The following is a 23,518-nucleotide window of genomic DNA, read 5'->3' as shown; positions in this document are numbered from 1 at the left end:
CTGATGATTAATTTATTCTTAGGAGCTAGTTTCTGGGATCCCTGTCAAGTCCAGTTTTCATTTTCTGGCCTACCTTTTCACTATATGCATTTCCCTATCAGTGATGGATGTTCCTTGCAGTTGTGACCAAGACTGCTTTGTTAATTGCATTATCTGGAAGACTTGTTTTGTGACTCTTGTGCTTACAGAGTCATGGAGCTGTTCAGGTTGGAAGGGGCCTCTGGACAGTGTTTGGTTCAAACTCTGTTCCCTTGCTGCATATCTGTTTGTGTGTGAAGGGATGGTATTACTGTTGGAGCTCTGGATGATATGTATCTTCCTGCCTTTTGATCTGTAGTCTAAGATTTTTGGTACCATCCATTCACTTCTGATTTTTTTCTTACTTTTGTCCTTCTGAAATCTTACTTGAGGAACATTGCTAAAAATAAAACATTTCAGACACATGCCATCTCATTGATGTAGACCTTAAAAACAACATATATTTTGGACTTATGGGGAAACATCTTCTATATAATAAATAATTTTGCCTTATGTTACATACAGTTGTAAAATCTTAGTTTTTCAAATTTGATTTCTTTACAGATCAGAAGCAAAATTTGGATGAAGCAATCTAACTAAGTTGCCGTCATGAGCAGAAGCAAGCGTGACAACAATTTCTACAGTGTTGAAATTGGAGACTCTACTTTCACTGTATTGAAACGATATCAAAACTTAAAACCAATAGGATCAGGAGCACAAGGGATAGTATGGTAAGATTTCTTTAAAATGCAAATGTAATTTTAGATTCTTTCATAGAATTTTCTGAGTCCTTTAGCTGGTGTATGTTACTGAGTAGAAGAGTGGAGAGCTGCCTTTTGCATACACATTGCAAGAGTAGTTGTTGACTGTTTTCCTCTGCAAGGGCTGTTACTTTTTACCTGTGTCCCTCCTGCTCAAACTTATGCCCTTCTGTGCAAATTCAGCCAGCTGTGCTGTGTCCCATAAATTAATGGGGTCAGGGAAGACGTGGGTATAGAGACTAATCCTAATCCCAAGACACATTGTTTACAGTGGAAAAAAAAGACAAATATTCTATATAGTGTTTGCTATTTGTAAATGATTTTACTTCTTGAAATGGCTTAAGAGCCTGTTTCAGTTAGTTTCGTAATCTGATTAGTCCCTAATACCTATTAATGAGCATTTGTGATGCTGAACTCACTGTAATGTGTAAATACCTGATGCAGTTTAGGGAAATATTACTTGACAATTTAATTCTTTGAGTGGGAGCTCTGCTGTGTGGACTGAAGCATCCAGTTGATTTAAGATTTGTGACATCTTGTTGCTATTGGCGCTGTTTCTTGTGCAGTGACACTGCCTCAAAGATAAATGTTGGTTTAAGATTCATTTAGATTTTTTTTAAAATGGTCAAGAGAAGATGTAGAGAGGGAGGGTCTGATGATCCTTAAGAAGGACAGGAATGGTGATGTGGTTAAAGCTTGCCTGTGTCTGCAGCTGATGGGTATGAGTCTTGTGATCTGGGTTGTGGTTTCTGTTTTGTTTCTTTAAAAAGCACATCCAACTTTATTTGGAGGAATATTAAGGAGACAGCCTAAAGGCTGTATCTAATACTGAAACAGACTAAGGATACCATTGTGTGTGGGGGATGCAGAAATCACTGGTGTATATTGTTCCAATTTTTACTTTCTTCCATAGTTACTAAAGGTTTTGATGATGTTTAAAAAAATAATCATTCAAGATTATGTTGACCACACACTTCTCAAAGTAGCTCGTTGGATTTAGTAGATCTGACTGTTTACTGGCAGTTGTTCTTCCTTGGGTTTGAGTACCACTCTAGATAAGAGACAAGACAACAGGATTTTCCCTGTGGAAGCTTTTTTAGTCAACTGATAATTTTTTCCTGTGTCTGTATGATAGTCAGCTGTTATATTACCTCAGACAGGAAATAAAATCCTTGTTTTCCTGTCTTGGAAATGTGATCTGTATGGGAGTTGTCCCTAGTGGCAGTCTTCATTAGCTGAGCAGCCTATGTCACTGAATCATATGACAGTCTTGGCATTAGTCTGCAGACAAAATGCTATTCTTTCTTTTTACCAAGTAAAAGCCAGTGACATCAAGATTTTAATGTTTTGCTGACATTTTTTTTGTTTCATCTTTATGTTGATGCTCTCATTCTCATGAGAATATTAAGCAACTTCGTAAGTGAAAGCATGGGACATTTATATAACTTAATTTTCCTCTCCCATCTTTTAGTGTGGAGGCTTTACATACAATTGATGTGCTTCTTTTTTGAGGTGTTTTGGATCTTTTTTAAGCCTGTTCTTGAGTACCAATAGCTCAGTATCTTTAGCAATATGTTTTAGAAAGCAGAGATCCTGTATTTTGTGGAGATTGTGATGTATTCATACTATGAAGCTGGGAAACGTTTCTAAATGTTGAATCATTCAGCATACAAGGGCACTTTGCTCCCTAAAACATTGAATAATACTGGAAATTCGGTTTGTTTGTAGACATGATACAGGGTATCTGAAAAAAATGGTAACTGTCACAGCTTAAAGAACCTGAGATGTAGTAATGATATTTTTAATTACAGTGCAGCTTACGATGCCATCCTTGAACGAAATGTTGCAATCAAGAAGTTAAGCCGACCATTTCAGAACCAAACCCATGCTAAAAGAGCCTACAGAGAACTTGTTCTTATGAAGTGTGTTAATCATAAAAACGTGAGTGCAGTGTCTGTTTTAAATGTTAGAAACTTAACTGGAAGGTTATTCTTCATAAAAGTTAAAAATATTACTTCAGAGGATGGCGTCCTCTGCAGATTATATAGATTTTTCATCATTGCATGATGAGTACAGAAGGAGAGGCTGAGGGAGCTGGGACTGTTTAGCCTGGAGAAGAGAAGGCTCAGGGGAGACCTCATTGCTGTCTACAACTACCTGAAGGGAGGTTGTAGCCAGGAGGGGGTTGGTCTCTTCTCCCAGGCAACCAGCAGCAGAACAAGAGGACACAGTCTCAAGCTGCGCCAGGGGAGGTTTAGGCTGGAGGTGAGGAGAAAGTTCTTCACAGAGAGAGTGGTTGGCCATTGGAATGTGCTGCCCAGGGAGGTGGTGGAGTCACCATCCCTGGAGGTGTTCATGAGGGGATTGGACGTGGCACTTGGTGCCATGGTTTAGATAGGCATGAGGTGTAGGGTGACAGGTTGGACTCGATGATCCTTGAGGTCTCTTCCAACCTTCTTGATTCTTGATCTATCAGAGTGTTTATTATTAACTAGTTTTAATACATGACTAATCTTTCAGTACTCCCTTCAAACCTAGGAAGGGGGTCAGTGTTAACGTTGCTACATTTTACAAGCAGCTGGGAAATAGGAATACCATGAGTGAAAAGTGCATCCTTGTTTCTGCTGCACTTGCTAGACGAATAGGAGAAACAAGGCTGTAGTAATTTATGAGATTTTTCCTGGTTCATGAATGAGTTAGGAATCTTGTGTGTTGCAGCAGGAGCTGTCTGGTACTTACGAAGCTGGGATGTAGACCAGATCATAGAAATGGGGAGAGAAGTGATAAATTTATGAGGGTTGAACTATAGAAAGCTGGTATTGGTGCTTTTCTTCCTTTACAGAGAGCTGTGTGCAGCTTTCCTCACCTTCTCTTTTAATCCCTCTTCAGTAGTAAGATAAAAATCACCCTGGCTGATAGGGAAGGAGGGAGTGATAGAAGACTTACTTTGGCTTTTTAGCTACTTGGGAAACTTTTGTATTTTTTCTAAGACAGAGATAGTTTGTGTGGGTTCTTTGATGGAAGTTTACCTAACAGCATAATTTGTATGATGCTAACTTACTACAAATCTCTCCCTTGAAAAGGAGTAGCTGCACATCCCATCCTTTCTTAGCATCTGGGGAAATGTCCTGAAGCAGCTCCAAGAATCTGTTTTTCACTTTGGGTGGAGTTGTTGCTTCTCCTTGGTCAGTGGCAAAGAGCTGTCTTTTAGGTAGTTTTTGTTTTGCTTAATTTTTTTTCATATGCAATAAAAATCTTACCAGCTCTCTTCAGACCAAAAGTGGGAGGCAGGGAAAGACTGACTAGCTTCCTTAGATTTTAAGTTTTGAATATCATCTTGTTAATGCACACAGAGAGTGTCTCTAGATCATGTGATTTGTGCAGGAAAAATGCTCTTCCTAAAATCATTACTGTCTGTTCCAGCATATTAGGCCCAGTTGAGCCACTGAGCATTTGAGCTTCTATGTGTACTGGGAGGTTTGCATCAGAATACTCAGCATTAGCTTTGAAATGTTGACTTTGCCACTTTGCTGTTGTTTTGGTGCAATTATACTTCCTCTCCCACTTTTTACAGATAATCGGCCTACTGAATGTGTTCACACCACAAAAATCCCTGGAAGAATTTCAAGATGTGTAAGTGTGATTTGAACTAAAGCTGAGAATTAATTTAAAAAATGCTCACACAGGAAGATGACCAAGGGAAAGAATGCAATGAAATTGCAGGATTATCTGATGATTATTCTTTTTTTTCTCCTCCCCCCCCCCCCCATAAGCTACATAGTGATGGAGCTCATGGATGCAAATCTCTGCCAAGTGATTCAGATGGAGCTAGACCATGAACGAATGTCCTATCTTCTTTATCAAATGCTGTGTGGTATCAAACATCTTCATTCGGCTGGAATTATACATAGGGTAAGTGAATTTAACTATATGTATTTTGCACTGCACTGCGTTTTTCCTTGAACATTGAAAAGACAGAAAAAATGCAGAAAAGGTGATCCATAGCCTGATCTAGAGACAGAGAGCTAAAGCTGAAAGGAAACCATCACATTTAATGTTTTTCCAGTGTAATTCTGGAATGAACTTTGAGTGTTTAAATGACTTGATAATAATCTGCAGAGAGCAAATAAAGATTTTTGCAGCAAGTTACATTACCTCCTCTAATTCTATATAATGTTCTATTTTAGTAGTCATGGCAGGAAAAAATATCTGAAAGCATTTCTGCCTTTATTGTTTTGGTAACCAAACCTGAAATCTCATCTTTTGAAAGAGCTGCCTACTTTATTTCCTCACTTTTACTACCAGAGTAATGAATAAATACCTTAGGTCTCCAGACAAAAAGATGGTGGTAAAGACCCGTAAGTGGAACTTTCATACACCTGTGTGTCACAAAGCATTAATTCAGGCTGCCTGCAGGCAAAACTGACTGCTGCTTTTTAAATGGGGTGTGTGTGTGTGTGTGTTGTAATCCAGGCAAGAAAGTCTGAATTTAAAGTTGCCTATACAAGTTGAACATCTTATATATACATATGTATATGTACATCTCATCACACATGCAATGTAAACATTGCTGAAATTGTCTAGTTGTTAATTTTCAGATATTTCCCCAAACAGCAGAGATCGTAAGATTGTATTTTTACAGTTCTGCATTTTTCATTGTGATTTTTTTTTAGAGAATTTTGAAAGTTTTCATTGCTGAAATAATGCAGTAAATATGATTTAATGTATTCATGTGTAGTACTTCCAGTCATTACTGCATAGTCTTCCTCATGGATGACGTACACAACAAAGCAAATCGTGAACAGCAGGTCTGAGTGCTACCACAAGAATTGCTTGTCCAATTCGGTAGTTCACCTCAATGTGCCTGGCGTGTTGAACAGCCTACTGGCTGGATCCTGTTCAGTATGCTGTTTTTCCTTCAAGGGAACTGGGGCAGTTTTTTGAGTGGAGAATACAGGTTGAAAGGTCAAAAACTGCTTCTTTTTGCTTAACTCTAATACTTATCAGTAGCCTCATTGCAGTGAGAATCTCAGGGAGGGAAGGTGAAGACTGCCTTCTTATATGCAGTGTGCCCTAGCTGCTGTGTTTGAAAGAGATGGATGAGAGAAGGTAGGCAAAAGCATTGTACATAATGTAAGAGTGTCTCTGTGAATCTTAGCACAGGCAGGAGGGAACTTCTAACATGTTTCAAAAGTAGGGGTTAAGCTTGTAGAAGTCATGGATACATGTAAATATTCATTTATTTGTAGAAAAGTAACTACTTGGGTAGCTGTTGGGCAGGAGTAAAGACATCCTCAAGGATAGAATTCTTTCCCCTGTAAATATGGATGAAGTCTTTGAAACACTTCATATTGTGCAGTAATCCAAAATTCAAGGGTGCCTTATTCCAGAGAGACTATAGATACAATTGCTATTCAAATAGCAACATATGTATGTATAAATGCTTTTGAAGAATGTGGGCAGATATGTTTCACTTGCATGTCTTCATGCTAGATTTTCAACTGACAGCTTCTCCTCAGACTTTGTTAGGAGAATAAGTATGTACAGGCAAAATGTTTTCATTAGTTACCTGTATGCATTATGCCTTTGTACTTCAAGGTGTAAAGTATCAAAATCTTCAGAAGAGAAGGGCATGCATGAAAAGGGACATATTTCATATAGACTGATTAACTGCCAATAGTAACTCTTTATTCCTCTCCACTGGCCTTCAAGCACCACTGTTCTTAATGTCTAAAGCTAATTACTTTGTTGAAACTCCTTAAACAGGCTGCACTATTGTGGCTGCCTGTGGAGTATTCTATCAATCTAGTGCACTTCTTTAGTGTCCTTCAGAGTTTTAGGCTCCTTTTTAGTGTAAGTAGTTTCACAGTTTTTAACTGCATTCTCCTGCTTTTAACACACCTGCAATAACCTCAGCATCTCAGTAACTTTTTTCAAAGCTTGCTGAGTGATGTAAATTACAGCATTCTGTCTATGTGCCTGTAGCACTGAGTATTGCCTACCATTAGAAACAAGTGGGGTTTTCATAGCAAACTAGAGGCATGGAGCAAGGCAGTGATTTCAGACAATTTCATCTAGAAGTTGTATGGAGCATATTTAGTTGCCACATCAGTGCAAAAAGATTTGATACTGGTAGAGAGTTCACTATAGCTGTGCATTGACTTTAACAGACGTTGGCAAATGAACATTACTGTGTTCAAAACATTTTGCAGAGATGGAGTTTCCAGCAAGTGTAGAAGTACACATTCATTTTTATTTTGCAGTCTGAAGGGGATGAATCATTAGCATTGCAGAGTTTTGCCTTGCTGACTTCCTGAAGGATGCAAAGTGTCTCATTAGTCTTGCCTGGAGGCTCTGAAATACTGTATTCTGCCTGATATTGAGCATATAACAAAGGTGCCTAATTATGGAAGACCTTTACACAAATCTTTAGAAAAGGAATAACCTACAGAAGCCATGAATTACTCTTTCCCTCTAGTGGGAGAATAGCCATAAATAATCTCTGATTTTTAGGGACTGACCTTTTGCATTCTTAAGTTTAGGCAAGACATCTTCTGCTATGTATTCTGGGTATATGTATACAGCCTAACTAACTTCGCTTTTATAGGAGCTTTTGAGTCCTTGTTTATTTAGAAGATGGGAAGTATTGGCTCTGTGAATTTACATGCAGTGTCAGTCAGCTCTTGCTTCCATTGTTTTGAAGGACAGTTCTGTGTTCCAAATTACAACTTGTTCCTAGATTTCATGACAACTACATGACATTTAGAAATTACCGATGAACTGTACTCTGCAAGCTTTTTGCTTCTTGTCCTCATAGATTTTTTTTTTCCCTTGCAAAGGGAAGATCTCTTAACATTTTCAGTGTTAATTCTGCAGCTTTTGGGAGGATGAGTATAGTTAATACTATGATCACGCACCTGGGATTCTGCAATGAAAATCCTCCAAATAATAGCAAACAGCAAAATAAAGCTGATAATAAACAGGATTGTAGCAGAATCTGAAACATGCATATTAAATAGTTGGAATGCCTTATAATACTTGAATTAATTTGTGACATTTGAGAATCTCTTAAGCCAGAGTTGTCTGCAGGGTCTGTGTGTGATTTGGAAGTGCATGTGTGAATGTGCAAGTATGCAAGACTTTTAATTATCCATTAAGATACTATTTTTCTGGAACGCTTGTGATTTCCTCTCTTTAATGCAGCTTTGCTAGTTTTTTCAGGAGTTTGCTGAAAGCCATTAAAGTGCAAATGAATGCTACATGTATCTTGCAGATAGCCGCTTTTAAGTCTTTGTGAAACAGTGAAAGATAGGGCTCTTATATCAAATGCCTGCAGCTCAAATGCTGGAGTTCTCTGCCACATCTTGGGCTTTTCTCTGATTAATCTTACTGAAGTGTAGGCAGAAAGGATCCAAGCATTATATATGTCGGCTTAGTGTGCTATGAATGATTTTATGATGACAAAGTTATTCTGAAATTACTCTGAATATTTGCTCTGTGACATTCAGTTGTGTGTAAGATTCTCCTGAGATAATGACCAAGTACGCTTGTGTAGTGTCTGTATAAATAGATGTTGTAAAGCAACTGTTGTTAATGTGGTTCTAGGGTTCAAATGAAGGGAATGCAGTTACCAAGTTTCTAACTGATCTGAAGCTGTATCAATATAATGACTGTGTCAGTTTCTGGCAGTTTTTCAATGGTGCCCTTTTGGGTTTGGTCACCAAAATTTGATATATACTCAAACCTAAAATTTCTTTGTGCATGGGGATTTCCTTCCTGTTCAGAGAAACATCTGTGTTGGCTTAAGAGAGGTAATACAGGCTCAACTAGCAAAGAAACCTTTTAGTTTTTGCATCCATGTTATAATTATAATAATTCCTGTATCAAAGTGGTTATTGCATCCAGGTACTCCAGCAATTGTCATGTTACTTGTAGTTGTACCGTTATTCCAGTGAGTAGTTTCTAGACCTTTTCTCAGAGCTAACATTTCTTACTAACCTCAATTTATTTCAGACATTGCTAACCTGCGTTGTAGTGCTGGTTTTATTTTCCTTCTTTAATTGCTATATAAATCTACAGGCACAATAAGGGAATTAATTCTGTAGTCTTCTGAATGCACGCGCATTAATGTGACGGGAAAAGAAACTGCAGATGTGGCAATAACTTAGATGTATTTGTGGGGTTGAATGTCAGCAGTATTATCTTCTTTAAAATGTGAACCGCAGAGTACTATGTGCTTGTCTTAGCAGTCATATATGATGTTTCTTTTTAAAGGATTTAAAGCCCAGTAATATAGTAGTAAAGTCAGACTGCACTTTGAAGATTCTTGACTTTGGACTGGCCAGAACTGCAGGAACTAGTTTTATGATGACGCCTTATGTAGTGACTCGTTACTACAGAGCACCAGAGGTCATCCTAGGGATGGGATACAAAGAAAACGGTCAGCAAATATAGTCTTTCTTTGACATAGCTTTATTTTATTTTATTTTTTCTGTTTGGCACACCACATTTTACATGTTAATGTTTTTTTCAAGATGTAGAAATTTTATAAGTTAGTCTCGTGACCAAAATGCAGATTCTGGAAACACCAATTGTTTATTCAACTCAGCTCATTAGAAATGTTTGCATTTAATAGGAAAAAAAATTGAGGGCCTTGTTTGTTTAAAAATTTAAATAACTTGGTTGGTAGATGACATTTCATCCAAGAAGAACTGGAAATATGTTTTCATAATATGTGGTATGTACCTTGATACAGCTTCACCTGACTTTAATGAGGATGTAAATTATAATTCATCAGTAAATGTGTGTCCAAAATTTAATGTTTAACTATATTCAATATAGGATGTAGGGAGCTTAAAGGCTACTGAGGAACAAACCAGCCCAAACTGGCATTACTTGTTGTTTAAACCAACCTACTTTAAACCTGTGCACTAAATTCTTAGTTAATGTTACTGAAGAAAAATTCAGTATTATCCTTGAGTCAAGAATGCAGAGAGTACTGTTATGTAGCATCATAGCTTCTTTGAGGTCCATGACGAATTCCAAGGTAATTTGGTTTTGTCCATATGTTTGCAAACATTTTTCTTCTCCTTATACTCCCCCTGTGGCCCTTCTCTCTCAATATCTCCTAGAATGAGGAAAGGATACAGCATTTGAGGAAAACACATGACCAAGTACATTACATCTTCTGAATGAAGCAGCTAGTATCCTTTAGGAAACCAAAATAACTTGTCATTCCTTGAACTTGAAATTCTGTTGTGGCAGCTCCAGTTCTGCTGCCATTTCACTGATCTGCTGTCCATGTGGTCAGTTCATCTCACATGGAGTTTTTACCTCAGGCAGACACAGAGGTCTCTGCTAATGTTTTTTTTTTAAACCCTCATTGACTTAGTCCTCCGGTAAGGCTCTTGAGATGCTGTGATATTTGAGGCTTTGTTAGCTATCTCCTGGTGACGTGAGGCATGGTCTTCTCAGGTTACTGACGAAACTGGGGCTTGCTCTGCTTTTCAGGATTCTTAAAATAGTCTGCAAACTTGCCTGGCAACTGCATACTATTACAACAAGTGACTTCAGGTCATGTGTAAATGATAGCTGCTGTGTGCACAGAGAGCTGATTTTGTTGTCATTTATAAAAGCCAAGAAGAATAACTTCTGTTGGTGCTGACAATAAAAGAAGCTAGCTCAAAGGAGTGAGGCTGTGGCAAGGCTGTGGATGTTATTTCTGTTTGGACTGTTAGTGTGCATAAGAGGATGGCCTTCATGGATGGCTATTTTTCCTTTAACTTTGAAGTCAGAGGCAGAGTGGAGTAAACTGAAAGTTAAAAAAATAACAGTGAAAGTTTCGTAGAAAACACATATTTAAGTTAATATTTTTTTTCCTCCCCCCCCCTTCTCCCCATTGGCCAATTAGGAGACATCAAGAACCTAAATCTGTAGTCTGAGTCATGCATCTGCTTTACAGAAGGAATTGATACAGTGGAAGTCACAAGTTTTCTGACTTAGCTTGCCCAATTTACATTTTTCTCTTAAATATTAAGTAATTTTGGGTTGTGAAAGTGTGAAACATTGTCCACTAAAACGTTGCTTAGGTTATTATAGGAGTTAAATAGACTGTTCTAGATCATCATGTCATGCTGGTCATAATTCTGTTTCTTAAGCAGGCATGATTCCTGTTAAGTGGCAGAATGTAAATTAAAATATACTTTTATATCAAAAGCTCTCAGTCTCTCCAAAGCCAAATACATGGTCATTAAGAATGACACTTCTGGCAAATGTAAAAGTAAGTCTGTGGGCTGAGTCAGAAGACAATCTGCATTTCCATATGCACTGTTGTCATTAAAAGGTTATTTACAGAAACTGTTATTCTTCTTAATTGCTGCCTGAGGAGTTGCCTCATCAAGGAGCTCAGATAGGGGAGGGAGGGGAGGTATCAAGGGTGTAATGACATTAAGAATCATGGTCTGTCCAGGATGCTCACCTTTTAGCATTGATACCTCTTTCAGCCTTTTAAAGCCATAGTTAAGTTAAAAGGTGGAAAAGTTAGTTGACAGCTAAGTAATGGTTAATGTTAACTTTTAAATTAATCAAACAGGATCTGGCAGCTTTATGCTGTTGCAGTGCCCTGCTAAACTTAATGTGGGATGACTATAATAAAAAGTTTTGATGACCAAGATACATACTGCAGAGTGATATTCTTTTGGTACACATAAGAAATATTTAATGGTTTCAAAGCTAGCAAAGATCCCATATGAACTTGATTGTAAAGTTAACTTAAATAGATTTTGATCGTGAAGGAGATAAAGCACATTTGGGTATATTGCATGAAGAAAACAGACCTTGTTAACTGAAGACATTAGGAACTGTAGGACACCAAAACTTTTCATACACAGATACCTTAACATACTTAGAGTTCTGTGCAGCTATGTGAATGATTATCGGGAAGGAAGCACTGAATAGCAAAGAAAGCCCCAAACCCTCTGAAACAACTATATTTAAGTTTCCTAGTATGTACACTGAATTTCATTTTCATTTGGTATTTTTTTCCTATTAGAATTATAGAAAATAGTAAGCTTACTCTAAAGAGGATTTTGAAGAATAAAATACTCTCTACATAAGTAGTAGATTTGTAAAGAGTTTTTCAAATCTATAATGAGATTTTACTCAGTCATCTAATGAGGTAGTCACAGGACCAATCCTCAGAGTACAAGCTAGAAACATGTAAGTAGACAGGATTTCACAGAATCATAGAAACGTTCAGGTTGGAAAAGACCCTCAGGATCACCAAGTCCAACCAATAGCCCTACTCTACAAGGTTCATCCCTAAACCATATCCCCAAGCACCACATCCGAATGGCCCTTAAATACATCCAGGGTTGGTGACTCAACCAGTGCCCTGGGCAGCACATTCCAGTGCCTGACCACTCTTTCCGTGAAAAAAAGTTTCCTAATGTCCAGTCGAAACTTACCCAGTCACAGCTCGAGGCCGTTCCCTCTTGTTCTATCACTAATTACCTGGGAGAAGAGACCAGCACCAGCCTCTCCACAACGTCCTTTCAGGTAGTTGTCGAGAGCAATGAGGTCTCCCCTCAGCATCCTCTTTTTCAAACTAAACAGCCCCAGCTCCTTCAGTCGCTCTTCATAAGATCTGTTCTCCAGGCCCTTCACCAGCTTCATTGCCTTTTTCTGGACTTCCTCCAGCATCTCCACATCTCTCTTGTACTGGGGTGCCCAAAACTGGACACAATACTCAAGGTGTGGCCTCACCAGAGCTGAGTACAAGGGAACAATCACCTCTCTACCACTGCTGGACACAGCATTTCTGTTACAGGCCAGGATGCCATTGGCTTTCTTGGCCACCTGGGCACACTGCTTGGTCATATTCAGTCGCTTGTCAATTAGTACCCCCAGCTCCCTTTCTGCTAGACAGCTTTCCAGCCACACTGCTCCAAGCCTGTAGCGTTGCTTGGTGGTGTTGTAACCCAAGTGCAGGACCTGGCATTTGGCCTCGTTGAAGTTGATCCTGTGAACATTGGCCCATTGATCCAATCTATCCAGTTCCCTCTGTAGAGCCTCCCTACCTAACTTGGTGTCATCTGCAAACTTACTGATGACACGCTCTGTCTTCATCAAGGTCATCAATAAAAATGCTAAACAGAAGTGGTCCCAACACTGAGCCCTGGGGAACACCACTTGTGACCGGCCGCCAGCTGGATTTAACTCCATTGCCCACCACTCTTTGGGCCTGTTTGCCCAGCCAGTGCTTTATCCAGCAGAGTGTGTGCTCGTCCAAGCCAGTTTGTCCACAAGAATTCTGGGGGGAATGGTGTCAAAGGCTTTTTGAAAGTCTAGGTAGACAATCTCCACAGCCTTTCCCTTATCCAACAGTCAGGTCATCCTGTCATAGATCAGGTTGGTCAGGCAGGACCTGCCTGTCAAACCCATGCTGACTGGGCATGATGCCCTGGTTGTGCTCTGTATGGCATGTAATGGTGCTTAAGATGATCTGCTCCATGACCTTCCATGGTACTGAGGTCAGGCTGACAGGTCTGTAGTTTCCCAGATCTTCCTTTCTTCCTTTCCTGTACATAGGTGTTACATTTGTTACCCTCCAGTCCATTGGGACGTCCCCAGTTAGCCAGGACTTCAGGTAAATAATGGATAGTGCTTGGTGAGCACATCTGCCAGCTCCCTCAGCACCCTTGGGCATAACCCATCTGGCCCCACACTTGTGTGTCTAAGGGGCGTAGCAGATCACTGACCATTTCCTCATTTGTTGTGGGGACCTCATTCTGATTCCTAGTTCATGAGGTTGGGTGTCCAGGGAACTGCTGGTTCCAGTGCTAAAGACTGAGGCAAAGCAGGCATTGAGCACCTCATCCTTAGCCCCTATGTTTCCCTCTGCATCCAATAAAGGGTGGAAATTTTCCCTAGTCCTCCTTTTGTTGTTAATGAATTTATGGAAACATTTTTTATTATCCTTAATGGCTGTAGCTAGGTTGAGCTCTAGCTGTGCTTTGTCTCTCCTAGTTTTCTCCCTGCATAGTTTCACTACGTCTTTATAGTCCTGATGAGAGACCTGTCCCCTCTTCCAAAGGCCATAGGCTCTCCTGTTGTCCTTGAGGTCCAGCCAAAGGTCCCTATTCAGCCAGGCCGGACACCTTCCCTGCCGACTCGTTTTTCAGCACACAGGGACAGCCTGCTCCCAAGCCTTTAAGACTTCCCTCTTGAAGTATACCCAGCCTTCCTGGACTCCTATATCCTTCAGGGTGGCCTCCCAAGGGACTTTGACAGGCCAAAGTTTGTCCTCCAGGAGTTCAAGGTGGCAGTTTTACTCACCCCTCTCCTTACTTCCCCAAGGATAGAGAACACAATCATCTCATGATTGCTGAGCCCTAGACGCTCTCCAACCTTTACTTCCCCCACAAGTCCTTCCCTGTTCACAAGAAGCAGGGAGGGCACCTCACCCAGGTCAGCTTCCTCACCAGTTGTGTCAGGAAATTATCCTCCACACACTCCAGGAACCTCCAAGACTGTTCTCTCCCTGCTGCATTGTATTTCCAGCAGACATCTGGGAAGTTGAAGTCTACCACAAGAACAAGGGGTAGCAATTGTGAAACCTCTCTCAACTTCTTATACAAAATTTCATCTACCTCTTCATCCTGGTTGAGAGGTCTATAACGGATTCCCACCACAGTATCACTTTTGCTGGCCTTACTCCTGATTCTTACCCATAAGAACTCCACCCTATCATAACCTTCATCAATTTGCATGGTTCCGTATGTCTCCCTAACATAGAGGGCCACTCCACCACCTCTTTTTCCTTGCCTCTGCCTTCTGAAAAGTGGGTACCCAAACCCGTTTGATTACTGAAAGCAACAAAACACCACCAAACATCACAAGTTTGGGTTCATAGGATGACCAGAAGAATGGTTTGCAATGGTTTTCTTTACCTCTGAAGTAATTTATCATCTGAGGCATGAAGATGAGTCACTGACTCACAATATTTCACTTCCCAGACTTCTCTGTACAATTATGAGTGTTATAGTTTATCCTGTTGGACACAAACTACTTAAAACAGATTTAGATACATTAAGAAAAAAACTACCACCAATCATTAAATGTTAACAATATTTTTTTAAATGAACCAGGCTCTTAATTTTGACCTATTAATATGCACAACTATGATCTCACATCATATTAATTTAGATACTATTTTAGAGGAACTTGTAAATAAGGAGGAAGGTATCTTTTCAAGAAAAAGCAACATTGTTTGCTTGACATTGAGCTCCTTTAGAACTTTTACATGTGATTTTTAGTATACAATTGTTCTCATTTAAAACCCCTTCTTACCTGCTTTACTGGAATTCCAGTGTCAAGTTGGATGTAAAAGTATTCAGAATCATACAATTTCATTCTTATAACTTCAAGAAAACTTCTGCATACAGAGTTAATAGTATCTTTGAAAGCAACCACAAAAGAAATTGGCATACTTCTAAAAAGTAAACTTGTGCATCTTTGAGTATGTCCTCCAAGTGATTTGTTTAAAGGTAATGTAGAAAATGTGTATATCATACCAAAAAAAAATGCTTTTGAGTTTTGCATCAGATGTTATTTCAGCATAACTGGAGAAATATTTTTAAACCAAATAATTTTAACTGAAAATCTTAGTGGCATACTAATATTGTCATTAACTGATCCTCTAAAATTCTAAGTGATCTTTTACTGATTGCATTTGCTTTTTATTTATTTAGAGAGAGATATGCATGGTAGTTCCACTTTTGGAAAATGCTTGATGTCAAACTTTAATTTCTGTGTAATGATCAATTATTTCTCCTCCTAAAACAGATTTAGTATCTGTTTAAATGCACAGTATTTTAAAACATCAGTTTACTTTAAAAATTATTCCTACAACTACAGTGGAATTACTTTCAATAAATGGTTATCTTTGGTGCCTCAGTCTAGTGTTTTGCAGACATAGCCTTGCAAGCATCAGAGCTTGGAGAAGGGACTTACTCTGCTCTGTTCATGTGTGTCTCTCTCTATCTCTCTCTCTCTGCTCTTGCTTTAGCACTGTGTTAAACAAAAGGATGTTTTTCTGCCTTGGATTTGAGACAGTTAAAAGCTAATCCTTACATACTGCATATTTTGAAGTGTTTTTGTTGGTTAATATGAAGACTTGCTCTTCTTTCTGTGCTGTCTTTGCAGTTTATAGGATGCAGTCATGTTATGCTTCTTTTAATTTTAAATGACCGTTTGCTTTGCTTTTCCTTCTTTTTGTGCTACAAACATAGTGGATTTATGGTCTGTGGGGTGCATTATGGGCGAAATGGTTTGCCACAAAATCCTCTTTCCAGGAAGGGACTGTATCCTTGTGCTGCTGCAGCAGGTTGAATTAGTTAGGAAGTGATTAACCTTTCTATTGATGTTGTGTCATGAAAATACATATTGTATAGTTTTATTTTTTTTTTATTAAATGAATATGGATTTCTTCTTGTGATACACTTTAAAAAAATAAAAAACTTCATTTATATTCAGGCTGCACCTAGCAGTAGGACATAGTCTCTGCTGGTCCTGTAGTTAGCATTCATTCACCTTCGCTCATTTTCATTACACACGCTTTTTATAGTCACTTCATGTGTGTGTGTCTAGATATTTTTATTTACTTTATTTTAATAACTATCTTTTATGTTAATATCATTGCATTTTGTTTTCAGTTGACATTTGGTCAGTTGGGTGCATCATGGGAGAAATGATCAAAGGTGGTGTTTTATTTCCTGGTACAGATCGTATCCTTACCTTTGGCCTAGGATGTAGTTGTAAAAGGTCAAAAGATGCTGCAGCAATATAGTTGTGGATTAAGGTGGTTCTAATTTTTAAAATACTGGTTTTAAACTGCCTTTTCAAAATAGAATTTGCAAGTTCACTACTTTGGTTGCAGGAAGCTGCAAAAATGTCTGCAGTTATACCATTTAAAGCAAAACCAGCATCAATGTGTATGACTGTCTTAGAGATCTAAGCAAGATGAACAAAATACCACTTGGGCAAACAGGCATCTTTTTCCTTTTTTCCTTTATTACTTTTTTTCCTTTTTTTCCTCTTATTTTTTCTTTTTCCAATTACTATAGTGTCTGTCCATTGCTTTCAGACGTTACCACATGTAAGACTTCTGTGTTTTGCTTTGTTGAGGTAGTGTTTTACTGATTCACATGCATTGATTTTTGCTTTGGAGATCATTTTTATGTAATAATTTACTAATCTTGTTTAGTACTCAAACATATAAGCAGTTGTTATTCTGTAAGTTCTACAGGTCATTTACAAAAGATTCTAATCAGCTTCATTAGTTTTGTATTTTTGTATGCTGAAATGATCCTGCAAACAGCTTTCAGAGATATTTGGTGCTTCTGTCTTTCTGTTCTGTGAATGGCTTGATGGTGTTTTTATGGGTTGTCCTGTGAATAGTACTTCCAACAAAGCATCTACTTCAAACAGATTGGGTTGAAACTTCTGGATCATGTTAAAAAAAAAAAAGTTTGGCATCTTATTTGTTTTACTGGTAGTTACACCAGTTTTGTAGATACTATCAGACATCCTTCCTACTTTTGCTTCAGATGAACTGTGTAATAATTGATACAGTGCCCTTTAAGGGTGAAGATTTTGAAGAGATGTAGGGCATTCTTGCTTTCACACAGCTCTGTCACTGCATGAGCTGCAACATGCTTAGCTTGATGCATCTGGTTTGCTATCCTGGCTTTTCAGTTTAGGCTTGGTGCCATGTAGTATAAATACTTGTTTTCAAGGCCCACACGTATAAAATCCTTATATAAAAGTTTTCTGTTAATAAGAACATAAGAGGGGGCCTGATACATCCAACTGAAGGTGTAGGTAAGCCCTGTATCCAGTCTTGGACAGCAGCTGAAAAGCAAAAGCTGAGGAGAATGTATGAATGAGATATGGATATGTAAAATTTTACCCAAGCTCTCTCCCAGTATCGGAACCATCTGAAGCTTGAAATTCCTGAGGCAAAAATTGTTGGTTTTTTTTAGTTTGTTTGTTTGTTTGTTTGGGGTTTTTTATTCAGTAAACATGTATTAAATTATTGTGCTGTGAACTGGTCAATGTCCCCTTTAACTTACACAAATTTTCAGTTAAGATGTTACTTGCACGTAGCATCTGTTTTCTGTGTTAATGTTTCTGACAAAATTGTCATTGACTTATGTGGGCCAATATTTCATCCTTTGTGTACCCACTGGTGATCAGTGTTGCATGTCCACAGGGAGAGATCATAACTTGGGAGAGTCCAGGTCAGAGCTGAGGTATCGCAGTGAGAACAACAAGCACCTACAAGGGGTAGTTCTCAGAAGTGCCTTGGTGATGTGTAGTAGCTTCACTGCTCTGAATACTTGCTCAGATCAGAATTGAGTTCTTCAGAGAACAAGCAGCACCTTTATTTAAATTCAGCTAATATATTTTGTGAGTCTTTTCATTTATACTGTTTATACAAAGATCTATATCCTTTGCTAGTTAATGATGATTTTTGAGAAAAATACATGTTGCCTTGGCTGCACTGTCATTCATGCTTTGTTTGACTGTTTTCTCTATACTAGTTAATGCTGACAAGCCTGATATTTTATTATAACTTTCTGTATTTTCTCTCTGAGGTTTTCATGTGGCTTTAACATAACTTACTAGCTGAAAATTGGACACAAATGTTTTTCTTAGCTGTATAACCTTAGATATTGATCAATGGAATAAAGTTATAGAGCAGCTAGGAACACCATGTCCTGAATTTATGAAGAAATTACAACCTACTGTCCGAACGTATGTGGAGAACAGACCGAAATATGCTGGATATAGTTTTGAAAAACTCTTTCCAGATGTTCTTTTCCCAGCTGACTCTGAACACAATAAGCTTAAAGGTAAGGTGCATCTTCCTTGTGTTGTATATTTTAAAAGTGAAATATATTGAACAGAAATGTATCTTGGGTTTTTTTCACAATAAAATCATCCTGTCATGGGTGAACGTGCTGGTGATGCTTACCTCTGCTTTCTCATCTTCTCTGAAACAACTTCTATTCTGGAGATAACCTTTCTAAAGAAAAAAAAATAGATATTCCTCTCAATGACAAATGCCAACGTGTTTTATAGAAGAGTGAGGTGCTGGAAGATGGAATAAAAATTAGATAGGGATGAAAATAAAGGTTGATATTCATAATATGTAGATATTCTGTAGTTACTGAAATTACTTGCTGGTTCTAAAAGTCACCTACTCAGTGGAGTCACAGCCTCCCTTATTTTCTGTGACTAACAGTCATGGCAGACTTTTTTTCTATAAACTTTGGAGAGTGATAGTACATGCATACCCACTGCTGTTCCAACCAAGGCTGTGCTGCCAGCTACGTTATATTTCCCATAAGGCTGTCACACCAAGGGGCAGAGCATGCTGAAAATCTATAGTGAAGCATGCCTAACTGCTTCCACCTGTGTAACTCTATTATTGTTTTATTTTTTTCCTATCAATGGAACATTTCTCCTTTGGAGCTTTGAAATGCTGTACTGTGTGCACTGTATATGGCACTAGTCTAAACAGAAAATTTCACTTTTGCAGCAAGTCAAGCAAGGGATTTGTTATCAAAAATGCTGGTTATAGATGCATCTAAAAGAATCTCTGTGGATGAAGCTCTGCAGCACCCATACATCAATGTTTGGTATGATCCATCAGAAGCAGAAGCTGTAAGTTCTTGTTTTAGGGTTCTGATTAGGAATGTACTGTACTAAAGCAAACTTGTGAGCTTTAGCTGTTTCAGTATGGTTTGATTTGCCCTTGAATGGAGTCTGAGGTGTTTAGTCCTGGGCAGGAGAAATATTTTCTTAGTTGTACCAATTGATAGTACTCTTAAACTAGAAAGTGAGCATTTCAACAAAATCCAAGTACAAGATCTTGAGCTTTCAGTACTTAACACTGGTAAACAGAGGGACTAAGCATATGAGAACATTGTGATTTTTTCTTTTTTTAAGAAAGGTGGTTAGTTGTGGCCCACTAAGAATAGAAAAGATGCTTGATGTAGATAGTGCAGTTGGAATTCTGTTGATCTTTAATAGCTAGTGGGAAAAGTTACTAATTAACAGTAGGTAAAAAGTGCTGTTTGGGCTGGAGATGGCTGCAATCTTACTGGACTATTCAGTTCTTATTTTAATTATTAGAGTAATATAGCAAAGCTGGTAACCAGAATAACTTTAAAATGTGTAGCATCATCTAAGAAATAGGCTGAGTCCAAGCATGTAAATACAGTATTTTTAAATCAAGTTAATATTCTGAATGCTTACTTTATTTTTTTCATTTATTCTGTTTTTATATCTCTTTTGATTGCTTTATCATGAGTTAGTTTTGTTTTTCAGCCTCCACCAAAGATCCCAGATAAGCAGTTAGATGAGAGGGAACACACCATAGAAGAATGGAAAGGTAAGAACATTTTAAGTGTAACAAGACTTTTGGGTGTAGGCTGGGCCCCAACAATTACTGTTATTAGGCTCTTCTGTGCAACCTAATAGTCTTTACTTAAACTGCTGTCTACAGCTACCTGAGGGGAGGTTGTAGCCAGGTGGGGGTTGGTCTCCTCTCCCAGGCAACCAGTCCCAGAACAAGAGGACACAGTCTGAAGTTGTGCCAGAGGAGCTACAGGCTGGCTGTTAGGAGGAAGTTGTTCACAGAGAGGGTGATTGCCCATTGGAATGTGCTGCCCAGGGAGGTGGTGGAGTCGCCATCACTGGAGATGTTCAAGAGAAGACTGGATGAGGCACTTAGTGCCATGGTCTAGTTGATTGGGTAGGGCTGGGTGATCGGTTGGACTGGATGATCTTGGAGGTCTCTTCCAACCTGGTTGATTCTATGGTTCTATGCTTGGAAAGGTGTGGGGATAGGTCCATGCTTCACAACTTCCTGATTGTTGAGACACTAAAATCTTCCTGCAAAGGTACCAAACCTTTGTAATGAAATTAAGACGTGCTCTTGAGAGTCACTTTTTGCAAACCATAAAGCAGTGTTTTTAGGGAGGGTAGATCTGGACAAACTGCTACAGCAGGAGTTTGACTAATGTAAGTCTGAAATAGGAGCACTAGTGTTCAAGTGGAAAGCATATAGCAGTAACAGTACATTTTGAAAGCAAGCACAGGATTTGAAAAAGCAGCCATAAGGAGTATTAGTAATGGGCAACAGAGGTTATAGCTGATGTTGGAGATGCTGGTGGTTATGAGCTGTGGGATCCTGAGAAAACAGATGGGTTTGAGACGTGGAACAGATCTAGTATGACATAAGACTCATACGTCCAATAGCATGTTTATTAGTGGTTTAGTATGTATATTTCCTGAGGTGTTAAAATGATAGATTGTAAGAACATTGTTGTTACTTGTAAAGCTTGTGCTTCATTTTGAAATTGCTTCTAAAAAACGTGGTGTCATTGCAGAGGTTTTAGCACTAAGAAAAAATGCAGATCTAATGTTGCATGTAAGGAAGAACTTAGTGCACAAGTCTGTAAAATCTAGTACTACCATATTTTTAAGTTGTTTAATATTAGAAACTGAGTTTTAATTGTAAAGGCAGAGATAGGGAGAATAATGGAAGTTCCAAGCAGAGTTATTTCTCTTTGGAAGCAGATATGCTGAGGGTATTTCAAGCAATATGGAATTTATTTTTGAGACTCCCACTGTCCTTGAAATTATAATTCTTAAACACTTTTTCCTTCCTAACTGTTTGTACATTGCATTAGTTTGCCAGCGACAGATAAGAACTGTCAGAATACTACTTCTTAGGAGTTGTGTTAAACATGTTTAGTACTTTTATTGCTGCTTCTGTAGATTAACAACTGAAGTCTTTTCTGGATAATAAGATGTCATTGGCCTGGAAAACTTCTGGCTAGTACACAGATTGTGTGATTAATTCATGTTGAAAGGACTTCTAACCTGTTAAAGATTAAGGAACTTCCATCTCTGGAAGATGAAGTTCCTGCTTTCATTAGGAGTGACTACTTATATGCCAACATTGTATTCCATTTTATGGTGACCTGGACCCTTAGCTGTTGCTGCTGAGGAAATTCAGTGGCAAATGTGAGCTGGGAGAATGGCAGAGTGCCAGTTGGGCTTGTTCCTACCTATTCCTTTGGAGACTGCTGATTAAGTTTATCTGTGCCAAAGAAGCCATTGGTAAAAACTGAGCAATTCTAAACAATAATAAACCTATGAAATGTAGATGTACATTTTAATGAGAGATGTATTATTGATCCAGTCTTGCCTTCCTTTCTCTGCATTTTCAGAGTTGATATACAAGGAAGTCATGGACCTGGAAGAGAGAACCAAGAATGGGGTTATACGTGGACAACCAGCCCCTTTAGGTTGGTTACAATAAAAGCACAGTGCACAGCTCCACTGAGTTGTAGGTCAGCAGGGAGTAAAGCTGTTCATGACATCCAAAAGTAAACTACCTTAGAAGTATGACTCCTAAAAGACCAATAACCTCTTGAATTCTCTTTGAGATGTTTGTTTGAATGGGGTTGATATCTCTTTCTATTCATCTGGTAAATTCCTCTAATGGCATCCCCCTCTATTGTTCATTTAGTTTGACCCTCAGGAAGCATCTTGGTACTCTGTTGCCACAGTCTGGTTAGATGGGTAGCTGGTGCAGTTTCAAATAAATACCTAACCACTATTTACATCTGTTAAGTAAGGAAATGTGATTACTAGGAAATTTATGGAGCACTTTCACAAACTGTTGCTGACCTTTGTGCCCATTTGCTGACCATTGACAGGACTTCACTTGTGCTATTGAAAAATTATGATAAAGAGTTGGACAGCTTTTGCTGACTCTGCTCAGAGTGCACTGAAGTCCAACTCTAGCAAAGTTCCCATGTACCTGAGGCCGAACGTATGCGATGTGGCTGGACACCAGCTGTTTCCCAGCCTGAAGGGGAGCATCTGACAGGGATCTTTCTTTATGGAAATACATCAATATAGTCTAGCATTTTTTAAGGTATCTTAGTTCTGGCTTTATCAGTACTGTCTGTTTGTGACTTCTAACCTTCTGCCATTAGCATTTCCTGTAATTTAGCAGGTTTCATGCCCTGTGAGTTTTGTGTTTCTTGAGATAGCGTTAATTAAGGCCTCCATCAAAGACTTGTAGGCTTTATTTACATTGACAGGAGAATGAGACACATCTTCAAACTTGCTGAAACAGGGGAAAGGAATGACAGTTAGGAAGAGACAGACTAATGCAAGTACTGAACCCTGCAACTGTATCTGCAACTGATTTGCCGTTTTGTTTCTCATAGCACAGGTGCAGCAATGATCAATGGCTCACAACATCCATCTTCATCGTCATCTGTCAATGATGTGTCTTCAATGTCAACAGATCCAACATTGGCCTCTGATACAGACAGCAGTCTAGAAACTTCAGCTGGACCTCTGGGTTGCTGTAGATGACTACTTGGTTTTTTGGGGGGGTGGGAGGGGGGTCCTTCTAGTCGTTAATAGGGCACCTTTAAAATTTGGTGGTATTTTTGAGTGTTTTTTCAAAAATAACTGTAGAATTCATTATAAAGTGCTGTAATTTTAAACTGTAAGTTGTGTTAAAAGCAGCCTTTTTTCTTTTTTTTTTCCCCTGTAATTAACTGTAAAGTATTAAACCTGATAATTTTTATGGTGGTTTTAAAATCTGCATATTTGCTTTACTATTATGCTGCTGATCTTTTTTT

The 23,518-nt window shown here is 38.6% G+C and overlaps 1 protein-coding gene across 5 annotated transcripts; it reads left to right on the top strand.

The window, feature by feature from the left end:
* Positions 1-627: 627 nt before the first annotated feature.
* On the top strand, positions 628-23,246 carry MAPK8 (mitogen-activated protein kinase 8). 5 transcript variants are annotated; one of them, XM_054382457.1, is made up of 11 exons: positions 628-749; positions 2,591-2,720; positions 4,354-4,412; positions 4,553-4,691; positions 9,054-9,219; positions 16,493-16,564; positions 18,512-18,694; positions 19,384-19,508; positions 20,175-20,238; positions 22,085-22,162; positions 23,107-23,246. In XM_054382457.1, the coding sequence occupies exons 1-11, from the start codon at positions 628-630 to the stop codon at positions 23,244-23,246; spliced, it is 1,278 nt and encodes a 425-aa protein (XP_054238432.1). The 5 variants fall into 5 exon arrangements, with proteins under 5 accessions (XP_054238432.1, XP_054238430.1, XP_054238433.1 ...); XM_054382455.1 differs by having other exon boundaries at positions 23,101-23,246; XM_054382458.1 differs by lacking the exon at positions 16,493-16,564 and adding an exon at positions 16,070-16,141.
* The last annotated feature ends 272 nt before the right edge of the window (positions 23,247-23,518 follow it).

This window comes from Indicator indicator, chromosome 7 (assembly GCF_027791375.1).
Source record: "Indicator indicator isolate 239-I01 chromosome 7, UM_Iind_1.1, whole genome shotgun sequence".
NCBI lineage: Eukaryota > Metazoa > Chordata > Aves > Piciformes > Indicatoridae > Indicator > Indicator indicator.
Note: the sequence above shows the minus strand (reverse complement) of the source record. Positions and strands in the feature narration are given on the sequence as shown.

Excerpts from the sequence above, each read along its gene's own strand:
- MAPK8 (XM_054382455.1), top strand. The coding sequence starts at position 628 with ATGAGCAGAAGCAAGCGTGACAACAATTTCTACAGTGTTGAAATTGGA. Across the intron at positions 16,565-18,511 it reads TTTATTTCCTGGTACAGATC|ATATTGATCAATGGAATAAA; the intron begins GTATCCTTACCT and ends GTATAACCTTAG. Across the intron at positions 19,509-20,174 it reads ATCCATCAGAAGCAGAAGCT|CCTCCACCAAAGATCCCAGA; the intron begins GTAAGTTCTTGT and ends TTTGTTTTTCAG.